Source organism: Myxocyprinus asiaticus, chromosome 7 (genome assembly GCF_019703515.2).
Source record: "Myxocyprinus asiaticus isolate MX2 ecotype Aquarium Trade chromosome 7, UBuf_Myxa_2, whole genome shotgun sequence".
In the NCBI taxonomy this organism is placed as follows: domain Eukaryota; kingdom Metazoa; phylum Chordata; class Actinopteri; order Cypriniformes; family Catostomidae; genus Myxocyprinus; species Myxocyprinus asiaticus.
The window spans coordinates 45,461,684-45,475,219 of NC_059350.1; the positions used below are offsets into that span (position 1 = coordinate 45,461,684).

The 13,536-nt window shown below is 35.4% G+C and overlaps 1 protein-coding gene across 2 annotated transcripts; it reads left to right on the plus strand.

The window, feature by feature from the left end:
- Positions 1-362: 362 nt before the first annotated feature.
- Positions 363-11,292, plus strand: rnf175 (ring finger protein 175). Of its 2 annotated transcripts, none has more exons than XM_051703057.1 (9): positions 363-483; positions 6,260-6,297; positions 6,737-6,878; positions 7,007-7,161; positions 7,957-8,064; positions 9,163-9,283; positions 9,569-9,702; positions 10,093-10,194; positions 10,421-11,292. In XM_051703057.1, the coding sequence occupies exons 1-9, from the start codon at positions 463-465 to the stop codon at positions 10,539-10,541; spliced, it is 942 nt and encodes a 313-aa protein (XP_051559017.1). In that variant the 5' UTR covers positions 363-462; the 3' UTR covers positions 10,542-11,292. The 2 variants fall into 2 exon arrangements, with proteins under 2 accessions (XP_051559017.1, XP_051559018.1); XM_051703058.1 differs by having other exon boundaries at positions 7,025-7,161.
- Positions 11,293-13,536: the final 2,244 nt, after the last annotated feature.

A 13,536-nucleotide genomic window follows, 5' to 3' on the forward strand; every position in this document is an offset into this window, starting at 1 on the left:
ATCATTTGAAACAAACGTGGGCTTTAGGCTAGCAAACACAGATTCCAACCAATTCCTAACATTCTACAAACGTTCTATTTATGCTTAATGTTTTGTAACCAAAACTTCCCACTCCCAGAATGTTGCAGAGAGATTGTGATAGAGACATTCATTATGTCATCATGTTTTCCACTCATTCAAAATGACAAAAGGGACATTAGAGTAGCCTAAATACTATAGTGCACAAAAATAGTGCACATAACTATTTGTACTGTAAATAGTTAGTGGGGGTGCTCTTAATGAATTCCCTGAAGACCCAGGGGCTGTTCACACAAACGCAAAGCCAATCCAGTCTGTAGATGAGTGCGTGTTTTGGTCCTGCGCAAATCTGTGCCAACGGGCTGTCATGAACACATGAGCAGAATGTCTGCTGGTAGAAACGGAGCCATTAATAGATGACTGGAATCTAGACCGCGATAAATAATGGCTGGCCTGCAACCCCAGGTACTCGATTCAGTATTTCATCTATCGATAAACCTCCGACGATTGACACGTTGGATGTTTTGCCATCTGCATTCAAGCAAGCGACCTGACGTGCCTTGCACGCGAACGCTCCCTCTTTACAAACACCGAGACTGTGTGTATTATTCGTTATAATCGCTCGCCTCGCTTGCAGGATAGATAGCTTCGTTGATTATAAGCAGAGGAGAGCTTTTTAGTTGGACGTGTCGTTGTGTTTCAGAGTAGACCGGGTGTATGTTTGGTGAACGGCTGCAAACGTGGCAGAAACAGCAGTGTGAGTATGCATGTGTTTGTGGCGTATGTTACAGACGTTGACCATCTAGTCAGGTGTAACTGGAATGAGAGGTGCATATGACTGGCTGTTTAATTACGAGAGTAAATCGTTGATTTAAAAGGACTGAGTACTAGGTGCTAGAGTCACTCAAGGGGCCACACAAGCTCTCTCCACTAGACAGTAGGGGTGGGAAGTCGACTCCAAAAGAGTCGATTCTTAGACTCTGACAAGCCATGGAATCGGAGTCGACTCTTGATCGACTCTTTTGTTCTATCGACTCGAACAGGACGTTGTGATTGGCTCAAATCAGTGAATTGGCTTTCTTAAGAACCAATCACATACCTTACACACACATGTAGGTGGGACACTCATTCAGCATGTCCTAAAGAGAGAGAGCGTGCGTTTGCTGTGTAATTAGGGATTAACTTTTTAATGCTACCATAATTTAATAAATATGTTTTACTCCATGAATTGCACTACTTTTTTTTTTTTTTTTTTTTTGTTATTGTTATACATGTATAATTATATATAAAATAAATAAATAAATAAAAAGATGACATTTTCTCTACAGAAACACACAGCAAGCGATGTGGTTTCAGTTGGCCGCAGGTGCTGATTTAGAGTCAGCTTTTCCTGCCCCACTAATAGTTTGGGTGAGAGAAACTGATCCGAGACCAGCAGTTACAGAAAAACTGCAGAATTATTACGGAGCAGCCGTAATTAAACAAGCTAATACGAGTGAAAACTCCTGGGGACTTTTTTATCGTTCAATTCATTTCCCCTCATGCCTGACAAGCAATTTTTAAGGGCCACATTGTGTCACTTTGGAAGGCACTGCCCCCTAATGGCCACCCTTGGCGACGGCCTTGAATCTCGACACTGTCCTTACTAAAAATAAATGTGGAGTCGAGGAGTCGATTCCATCGACTCTTATGTCTAGAGTCGGGAATCGGAATCAACTCCAAAAAAGTCGGACTCGAACACTCCTGCTTGTCAGCTGACCCAGGCCATGTTCCAGATCAAAATCACTAAGGGTGCTTCAGAAAATAGCGGGGGTGCTCTGTATAAAGTGGAGATGTATAATAATTAAAAAAAAAAAAATTAATAGATTAAATCATGTTTAAATGCTACTTAAACAACGTAAAGAAAATTTGTTGTTTTTTTTAATGTACAAAACATTTATTGCTTCCCCAAATGATCTGTCGCTGAAAATGACAGCAAAATTCTGCGCCTGCAGATTAGGACATACTGATTTGCAAAATCATACACATTTATAAGTTGTGATGTAGCATTTTGTGCATTCACAAAATGCAAGGATTTTTTTGTGTTTGCTGGGATTCAAGAAAATCTGCTTTCCAATTTACAGTATTAGTCTTACATATTCAATTGAGCAGGGGTGTGCAGTTCTTTTGGTACTGGGGCCACATCAGCCCTTAACATGGAACAGAGAAGATAAAAAGTTCTGCATAGTTGTACCTTTTAATCCCAGACATGCACTCAATGAATGATGCACAGTTTTCTGAAGTGTATACAGACTGATGGGACCATTCTGCGATTGCTTGAAGTTTTGCTGCTCTACTTTCTATCATGTGGTAGTAAAACTGAATAAAGGCTGAATAAAATTATTAATTGATTATTTTACCATACTTCAATGCAATGGTAATTTAGTATTCAGTGAAACATTCTATATCAGGAGTCTGGTTTAAAAGTAAAATAAAATATTTGGGAAAGAGATTCTAAAAGCTTATTTTAATGTTTGCTGCAAAGTGGACCCGTTTACTTGTTATATTCTGAAAACATTATCAACCAGTTTACACGCTCATGGGTCATGATGGGAGACTCCTCAATGGTTTGTTTGGCATCCCATTCTGCACACCACTGAATAAAACAGGCTGCATGACACTGATAAATGATTACTACCAGAGTAACATTCACATACAGGTGTGAGGGACTTCAGCATTTCACAAATAACACAAAGAACAAACATTTTACTCTCTCGCTTGGTTTTGCTCGCGTGTCCCCTCCATGCACTATTGAGCGCTGAGTTGTTGTTGTTTTTTTTTTTTTGTGAAGAGAAAGCGCGTGCACTCGCATGCATAGTTGCCAGATTGCATAAATTAAGTATGACATAAGGCAAAATATTTCCTATTTGTGCAAGTTTAAATCTCTGATTGGGGTGTTACATCTATTATCTGGCAACCCTGAGCATATTAAAAGCTTATGGATGCGCGATAGGTGCCAAAGCCAGATAAATGAAAGATCTAATAAAAATCGTTCATGATAAATCGACCTGCGGGCAGTAGTTTGCCCTGGTCTGCAATTGAGGGTGCTCTAAGTTTCGGACCGGGCCTGAGCCTGAGCTGACCTGTCATTGAGAGGTGTAGACAAGCATGGTCGTGTTTATCTTACAATCATATAAATACTAAATACTAAAATATGCCAGTATAAAAGTGTCAACAGTTGGTATAGACAAGCAGTTACAGCTCCAAAGCTTTCAGTCAACAGAGATTCAAAATTCCATCTGGATCATAGTTTGTGTCGAAGCCCTTTATGCTAAATAAAAAAAATTAAAAAAAATGCTGATTGTTCAGTCTACTTAATTAAAATAAACTAAAGCAACACAATTCTATAATATTTAGTAACAACTTGATTTTATTGCATTCTATCCATCTATCCTGTTCATTTTTTAAAACTTAATCCATTTGAGTTGGGACTACACAAACAATTTTTGTGGCATTAATGTAGCATTGATAAAACTGGGCAGGGGATTTCCATTTCCCAGCATACTTTGCATGGGACTAGACAGGGAGAACAAGTGTTGATAGTGTTATTTTATGCAATGGGAGGAGATTTGTTAATGTTTAATGTTCTCTTATGTTGGTATTTAAAAAGAGAGTTTAATTTAACCTAATGAAATTGAGATAAAACTACTTAAGTACCTTCTCCAACTAAATTATGTTGTTTCAATAAAGCTGACCTAATCTGAATGAAAGACATTAAATTACTTGTAAAACTTTCTCAAATTCAATTAAAGGTGCACTCAGTAACTTTTGTCGTTGTGTAATTTTGGACGTACACTGACACCTAGCGGCTTGGATGTAGCATAATTTAAAATCAATAGTTTTCAGTTCCAGATGTTCATAGTCAGACATGATTACTTTAATCAGTGAGTGAAAGTGTCAAATAACAGGACGGTTACTGAGATTAAGTGAGTAGTATTTGGCTGGTCATGTGATTTTAACATGGCAGCCTCCATGTGCGGACCCTCTCCATATACAATGAAACAGCTTTTATAAAGTGACTGATATGACTAGATTCTTCATTTTAATGTGAGTGGTCAGGATTTCCTACATATATTGTAAAATTACAATTCATGTCTTTAGGAGTAAAACTTTTTTCTTGAGGAAAAAATTACTGAGTGCACCTTTAAGTAAGGATAATGAAATTTTTTTGAGAGTGTAATAATTTACGTTGTTAACATTAGTAAATGCATTAGATATCATGAACTAACAATGATTAATATATTTTTTACAGTATTTATTAATCTATGTAGGGATGCACCGATATATCGGCTGCCGATATTTATTTGCCAATTATTGACCAAGTTAAAATCATCGGCATATCGGTAATAAGCGTGAAAACACCAATATTAAAAACCGATAGTTTATTTATAATTAATTAGTAACACACTTTTGTGGATTCAAATGCACAATCCAGAAATAATAATAGTCACAATATGTAGAAGGTTTGGCACTCCTAAGAACATGTAATATTACATTTTTGTTCTTTCTTGTTCTCACATTAATGCAGAAAAAATGGCATAAACGGATGTGACTGTTGTGAAAGTGACACTTACCTGTAAGCTACATGATGAGGGAAACCATCCAAAACGCTTTGAAACCAGCAGACTTTGACTCCTGAGATATCGGAAATTATGTACACTACTGGTCAAAAGTTTTGAAACACTTACTCATTCTTTATTATAATTTTTTTTTTACATTTTAGAATAATAGTAAAGTCATCAAAACTATGGAATAACATAAATGGAACTATGGGAATTATGTTGTGACTAAACAAAATCCAAAATAAATCAAAACTGTGTTATATTTTAGCATCTTAAGAGTAGTCACCCTTTGCCTAGAATTTTCAGAAATGTACTCTTGACATTTTCTCAACCAACTTCTTGAGGTATCACCCTGGGATGATTTTTAAACAGTATTGAAGGAGTTCCCATCTATGTTGGGCACTTATTGGCTGCTTTTCTTTATTATCTGGTCCAAGTCATCAATTTCAAAAACTATTTTTTATTTTTTTATTTTGATAAAATAGTAGTTTTGTAATGAAATAAATTAATACGGTGGCACAATTATATTTTTGTCTACAAAACTAATTTCAAACATTTAAGCATACACCTTCAGATCAAAAGATTATTAAGATCATGAGAAACATTTCAGTCAAGTGTTTCAAAACTTTGGGCCGGTAGTGTATATTGGAAATTAATTATTGTTAGAACAGTAAAAAAGCTTTTGTACCTCTTTGTAAATTTCTAAGCATCTCTAAATAAAACAGTGATTTGAAGACAAAATAAGGTAAGTGGCAAAATATCGGCATCGGCCTAAATGTTATGTTAAAATTGATATCGGTATCGGCCAAAAGTTTTCATATCGGTGAATCGCTAAACCTTTGTTAATGTTAGTTTATAAAAATACAATTGTTTATTGTTAGTATATGGTAGTTCATAGTGCATTGACTAATGTTAACATATACAACTTTTGATTTTAAAAATGTGTTAGTTTATGTTAAAATTACTACTAATTTTCATTTTACTGTAAAATGCTGTAAAAGTATTGTTCATTCTTAGTTCATGTTAACTAATGTTGTTAACTAATTTTAACAAACGGAACCTTATTTTAAAGTTATGCTATTGTGTTAAAGTAGTGCTTGTTAAGCGGGGTCTTTTTACTTTTACTTTAAGAAATGTAAAACCTTACAATGGACTGTCCCATACAGAAATGTGATAAATGGCCTTATATGAACATATAAAATTATAGTTCATATATATGAACATATATGTATGTATTATAAAAATCCACTAGTATTTAGAAAAATATATGTTACATATATGAAAATGGCCATTTTTGTTGTATTTTGAAAGATATGTTCCATATATTGTATATACAACTATGTGACTTTCTTATATCAGTGAAATCCATACATAAATATATATTTCAAAGATGTGTTTTACTGTACATATATTGGCAAATATCAGATTTTTGTATGCCACTGCCCAGAAGACCATAAGAACTGCACAATCCAACCATATCTCTGGACCCGAAAACATGGGTGGGCTTTTTTGACTAGTGGCAATGTATAAAGAGTTTATCTCCAACATCCTGGCATGCAGGGAGTTTTGCACTGTCAAAGTACCTACCTAGTACCTAGTTTTTTACCTGTCATTTCTAAATCCAAATCTTTTCTGTCCAGGAGGATCTTTTGAAAATGTCTCACAGAGAAACCTGGAAGTAAGTGCTCCTCATCAGTCTTTAACATTACATTGTTGCTCGGAATAATGATGGATTTTATTTTTGAGATGTTGAAAAAGACCTCTGAAATGTCTGTCCTGTGTTTATGTACTATAGAGTTAAGCACTTGTAGACTGTCACAGCCTCTTTTTTTGGTTCCTTGTTGTCATTTTCTGGGGCATGTTATAAGTGAACCTTGACGATGTCATTTAGGTGGCCTCTGGAGATCTTCTGTATGATCCTGCTAGAGAAATGAGACCTGCATAATGAACAAAACCTCTTTCATGACCTATTTCTTTGAATCATAGCTTCTAGATTTGAAATGAAGTGTATATAGATGGGTTAACTTTCATTAGACCTCTGTTTTAGCTTGGTTCTGTGTGCTTTCATGACTTGAAATGAACGTAGCCTTATTTCTTTTGGTGTTTCTGTATTCTAGGATGCAGCACGAGAGGTTACATGTGAAGCACAGAGGTCATGAGGCCATGCACGCTGAGATGGTTTTGATTCTCATCGCCACACTAGTGGTCGCTCAGATTGTGCTGGTTCAATGGAAACAAAGACACTGCAGATCCTATAACGTGGGTGCTTTATAATACATTTTGGACTTTTATCAGTAATATATACAGATAAACACAGTAATGAAGTATTTAATAAACTCAGAGCTGGTTTTGTCCATGTAACTTTTGTAAATGTTGTTCTCTGCTAGCTTGTGACACTGTTGCAGATGTGGGTGGTTCCTCTGTACTTTACCATTAAGCTTTACTGGTGGCGTTTCCTGTCCACATGGGGCATGTTCTCTGTCATCACCAGCTATGTCATATTCAGAGCTACACGCAAACCGCTGTCCTGCAGAACGCCAAGGTAATGTTTTTAAAGAAAAGCTGCTTGAAGGAATATTCCGGGTTCATTACAAGTTAAGCTCAGTCGACAGCATTTGTGGCATAATATTGATTACCACAAAAATTAATTTTGACTTGACCCTCCTTTTCTTTAAAAAAAAAAAAAAAACGAAATAAAAAAAATCTGGGTTAAGTGAAGCACTTACAATGGAAGTGAACAGGGCCAATCTGTTAACGTTAAAATACTCGCTGTTTCAAAAGTATAGCCACAAGACATAGACAAAATGTGCATGTTAACATGATTTTAGTGTGATACAATCACTTACTAATCTTTTCTGTGTAAAGGTATAGCCAGTTTTACAACTTTGATGCAATGAGGATGTAACGTCAATAACCCTCAAACCCTAAAATGACTACAAAAATAGCAATTTAAACAATTTTACAGCTCAAATAATACACGAGTTTTAACAGAAGAATTAACGAAAGTGCTTTTTTAAAATTACAAGCTTCACATTTCTGCTTTAAAACCTTCCAAAAATTGGCCCCAATCACTTCCAATGTAAGTGCCTCACTGTAACTGCGATTTTTGCTTTTTTTAAAGAAAAGGAGGGACGAGTTGAATTATATTGTGTGGTAATCAACATTATGCCACAAATGCTGTCGACTGAGCTTAACCTGTATTGAACCCGGAATATTCCTTTAACTATAACTGTAGTTATTGGCTGCATTATAATGTGTGTTGAATGTCCCTTCCAAAATGTGTTCTCTGTCTATTACTATTTATCAGAATAAGTAAAAATCTGGTTATTTTGTACAGGATGGTGTATAAGTGGTTCCTCCTCATTTACAAGCTGAGCTACGCTGTGGGTGTGATTGGATATCTCGCCATCATGTGTACCATGTTTGGATTCAACATTTTCTTCAGGTGCTTAAACTCAATTAACAAAGAATATGCTGCTTTCCAAATTAGTTCCTTGCTTTTAGCCCTGTAGTCATCAAAACTGGCATCTTTAGAAATAGAGTTGGCTTCGTTACTATCTTCAAACTTCCTGTTTATTGCTTCCATGGCAATGCTGATGCAGTGACATACTAATTGAAAGGAATTATTATGTGACAATGTAAAAAAATGGATGGATGCTTCTGTGGTGACATATGTTTCAGAGGGTGTACCATTCCAAAAAAAAAAAAAAAAAACTTATAGGTGTATAAACAATCAGCAGTATTGACTGGTTGGATTTGAAATGTTTTTTTGCTTTTAATTTTTTTTATTTTTTTTATCTTTTAAGCCTTTTCAACCCACTGTTTTTTGAAGACAACATAATTATATTGTTTTTAGAACATTAAAGAGTTCACAGTCTCTGAAGTATATTTTATTGTATTGTGGTGCATAATGAACAGTTCACCCAAAAATAAATATTCTCTCATCATTTACTCACCCTTATGCCATTCCAGATGTGTGACTTTCTTTCTTCTGCAGTACACAAACAAAGATTTTTAGAAGAATATCTCAGTTCTGTAGGTCCATATAATGCAAGTGAATGGTGACCAGACCTTTGATGGTCCAAAAATCATATAAAACCAACATAAAAGTAATCCATAACATTCCAATGGTTAAATCCATATTATTAAAAGCAATATGATAGGTGTGGGATAGAAACAGATCAATATTTATTGTAAGTCCTTTTTTAATACAAATCTCTGCTTTCACTTTCACAGTCTTTCCACATTTTGAAAGTGAACGTGAAAGTGGAGATTTCAGGTAAAAAATAAATAAAAAAAAAAAAAGGACTTACATTTTGATCTGTTTCTCACCCACACCAATCATATCGCTTTTGAAGATATGGATTTAACCACTTTATAAGCATTTTCCCCTAGATTTGCAATGAAAATAGCCATGGAAGCTGGCATGGAATTAAATCACAAACAAACGAACAAACAGTAAATATGGCTATTGAGAAATGTACCAAAAAAAAAAAAAAAAAAGAACAAGCTGTGATTTCTGTGTGTTTTTGTTTTTTTACAGGATTAAAGCAGAGGACTCTATGGATGTTGGTGTGATTATGCTTTTCTATGGTCTGTACTATGGGGTGATGGGACGAGACTTTGCAGAAATCTGTTCAGACTACATGGCATCTACTATAGGGGTAAATATAGTTGCTGGTATATATCACTTGTTTTATTTTGCATTTGCAATTGTACAATATGGTGTTTTTACATGGCAGAAGCACTTAAATATATTCTCAGATATCCTACAGCTATCATTTTAGGATGTTTAAGAACTTCTACATTTCATCTTGAAGAATCAGGGAGCTGTTTGAGAATGTTTTATCTTGTTATTTATTTATTTGTTTTACATTTGTTTTAGTAATTCCATCCAATAACTCTCAGTTTGGCTTTTTCCTTGTTTCTTTTCTGCTTTTCTGTTTCAGTACTATAACAGGGGTGGTATGCCGTCCCGAAACCTTAGTAATGACATATGTGCAGTGTGTGGTCAGAAGATTCTTGTGGATGTAGATGAAGAAGGCATCATTGAGGACACCTACCAGCTCTCCTGCAACCACATGTATCCTTAATTCCCCTTAAACTTGCAGACTCAAAATATTGTAAATTGTTTTTCTTAACCGGAATCTTACAATGGGTCCAAAGTTAGAATTAGTAAGAAATGAGAAGTGCTTTTGTTACATAGAAAGCATATATATTTAAATTCTTTGCTAAATGTGTTGATATGTGCTTCAAAATTTTTTTTATTTTGAATCCAGTTTGAGGAAACCATAAATTCACACTTTAATTATTTTCTTAAATGTGTTAATAGTTTACATTGCAGTATTAAACCATTTTTTTGTTGTTGTTTGTTTTTTTTTATTTGTTCACGCAGTTAAAATGACAGCTACTGACATAACAATTGTTTAAAGTCTGATTAGTCTGTTTATCCTTAACCACTGATGGTCAACAGATTTCATGAATTCTGTATTCGAGGCTGGTGCATCGTGGGAAAAAAGCAGACATGTCCATACTGCAATGAGAAGGTGGACATCAAAAGAATGATGGACAACCCGTATCCTTGAATTTCATTCAACTGGTCTATTCTACATATTCAATAAAATAATATTTATAGTAATAATTTGCCTCCTTGAGAGTTGAAAATTATCTACATTTTAAAACCTCAAAATAGTTTTTTTTTTAAATATACATAATACTGTATTTATTATATAAACTAATATAAAAGATTCAGGTTGTACTCTGCCATGTTTTCCTGTGTTCTCCTTAAATCTGTACACCAGCTGGGAGAGAACACATGTTTTATACGGACAACTTCTGGACTGGTTAAGGTACCTGGTGGCCTGGCAACCCATTATAATTGGAATCGTGCATGGAATAAATTTTTCACTTGGACTTGAATAGATACCTGCAGTAATTAGTTCCAGTAAAACAGTACATGTGTTTACCTTTTGGTATTTATTTGTAAATTGTGTACTTTATAATCTAAATCACACAGCTGATTTTGTAATTGATTTGATACAGACATATACAACACTTTCAAAACGTGACCTACGCTGATACATTAATCAAAGGCAAATCTTTCATTCTCTAAATCTGCTGTATCTATTTTGATATTTTCTATCGCTCCTTGTCAATATAGTGCCTCGTTTAAGTGTTTAGTTTAGCCTTATGGCAGTTTTTTTGTTTAACTGTTTGCCATTTAAATGTTATCTTTATTTAATGAGAGGGTGTTTTTGATAATGGAAAAAGATGTTTGGTGAACTGGAATGATTGACAAGACAGAAGATAATATTTTCTGTAAATACTGTGTCAAGAAGAAAATAATCGGTGTACAAAACTAGGAAAATTTCCATTGCATTCATGTGGTAAAAAACACATTCTTCGTGTGTAATTAATATGTTGAGGAAGTTGGCAGTTGCTAATAAAAGAGAAATAATTTGTCAATATTAATCTGCACAATCAGTCTGAATAAATGTGTTGTTATATATAAGACAAACACTACTAGTTCAAGCATACTGAGACATTTTACGTTATTTGAAATTTGTTTTTATTTACATTCTTTTTGTTGGTTTTCCGTTACGTTGCTGGACATTGTTCGTCTATTAAGATACAGTGCCAATATAAAATTGTTGCCAATAAAACAGGAAAAGTGCTTGTGCACATTTCATTTTATACATATGATAATTGTATATGCATACTGTATACAGTGTCAAGAAAAATTATGTGAACCCTTTGGAATCAGCTGGTTTTCTGCATTAATCGGACATAAAATGTGATCTCATCTTCATTAAAGTCACAAGTATAGACACACAATGTGCTTAAGCTAACAACACACAAACAATTATAATATTTCATGTCTTTATTGAACACATCCCATTAAACGTTCACAGTGCTGTGAAAAAAGTAAGTGGCTCCTTGGATTTAATAACCGGTCAATGCTTCTTTTGGCAGCAATAACCTCAACCAAGCATTTCCAGTAGCTGCGGATTAGTCCTGCACAACGTTCAGAAGAAATTTTGGACAAATGTTCCGTACAGGACTGCTTCAGCTCAGCCATATTCTTAGGATGTCTGGTGTGAACGGCTCTCTTGAGGTCATTCCACATTATCTCTATTGTGTTAAGGTCTGGGCTCTGACTGGGCCACTCCAAAAGGTGGATTTTCTTTTTTTCAAGCCATTCTGTAGTGGATTTACTTCTACAGCTCTGGAAAAAATTAAGAGACCACTGTAAAATGATCAGTTTCTCTGGATTTACTATTTATAGGTATGTGTTTGAGTAAAATGAAGCTTTTTGTTTTATTCTAAAAAGTACTGATAATAGTATAAATATTGTCATTTAGAGCATTTATTTGCAGAAAATGACAACTGGTCAAAATATGCAAAAAAAGATGCAGTGTTTTCAGACCTCGAATAATGCAAAGAAAACAAGTTCTTATACATTTTTAAACAACACAATACTAATGTTTTAACTGAGGAAGAGTTCAGAAATCAATATTTGGTGGAATAGCTTTGATTTTCAATCACAGCTTTCATGCTCTCCACCAGTCTTTCACATTGCTGTTGGGTGACTTTATGCCACTCCTGGCACAAAAATTCAAGCAGCTCGGCTTTGTTTGATGGCTTGTGACCATCCATCTTCCTCTTGATCACATTCCAGAGGTTTTCAATGGGGTTCAGGTCTGGAGATTGGGCTGGCCTTGACAGGGTCTTGATCCGGTGGTCCTCCATTCACACCTTGATTGACCTGGCTGTGTGGCATGGAGCATTGTCCTGCTGGAAAATCAAATCCTCAGAATTGGGGAAACATTGTCAGAGCAGAAGGAAGCAAGTTTTCTTCCAGGATAACTTTGTATGTGGCTTGATTCATGTGTCTTCACAAAGACGAATCTGCCCGATTCCAGCCTTGCTGAAGCACCCCCAGATCATTACCGATCCTCCATCAAATTTCACAGTGGGTGTGAGACACTGTGGCTTGAAGGCCTCTCCAGGTCTCCTTCTAACCATTAGACGACCAGGTGGAGGATCGGTGATAATCTGGGGGTGAGGAAGATGGATGGTCACAAGCCATCAAACAAAGCATAGTTGCTTGAATATTTGCACCAGGAGTGGCATAAAGTCACCCAACAGCAATGAGAAAGACTGGTAGAGAGCATGCCAAGACACGTGAAAGCTGTGATTGTAAATCAAAGTTATTCCACCAAATATTGATTTCTGAACTCTTCCTAAGTTAAAACATTAGTATTGTGTTGTTTAAAAATTAATTTGAACTTGTATCCTTTGCATTATTTGAGGTCTGAAAACACTGCATCTTTTTTGTTATTTTGACCAGTTGTCATTTTATGCAAATAAATGCTCTAAATGACAATATTTTTATTTGGAATTTGGGAGAAATGTTTTCAGTACTTTATAGAATAAAACAAACATTTTCCTTTTACTCAAATGCATACCTATACATTTTTCAGTGGTCTCTTAATTTTTTCCAGAGCTGTATGTTTAGGATAATTGTCCTGGTGCATCACACAACTTCTATGGAGCTTCAGCTGGCACACAGCTACCCTGACATTGTCCTGTAAGATATCTTGATAAACTTGGGAATTCATTTTTCCCTTGATGATGGCAAACAGTCCAGGCCCGAAACTGCAAAGCAGCACCAAATCATGATGCTCCCTTCATCGTACTTCACCGTTGAGATGTTGTTGATATGCGGTGCCCTTTTTACATCATACGTAGTGCTGCGTGTTCTTTTTAATTCAACCTGAGTTTCATTAGTCCACAAAACAATTTCCCAGTAGCGTTGTGGTGTGTCATGGTGGTCTTTGGCAAACTTCAGACACACAGCAATGTTTTTGTTGAAAAGCAATGGCTTCCGTCGTGGTGTCCTGCCATGGACACCATG

Excerpts from the sequence above, each read along its gene's own strand:
- rnf175 (XM_051703057.1), top strand. The coding sequence starts at position 463 with ATGGCTGGCCTGCAACCCCAG. Across the intron at positions 6,879-7,006 it reads GACACTGCAGATCCTATAAC|CTTGTGACACTGTTGCAGAT; the intron begins GTGGGTGCTTTA and ends GTTCTCTGCTAG. Across the intron at positions 9,703-10,092 it reads CAGCTCTCCTGCAACCACAT|ATTTCATGAATTCTGTATTC; the intron begins GTATCCTTAATT and ends GATGGTCAACAG.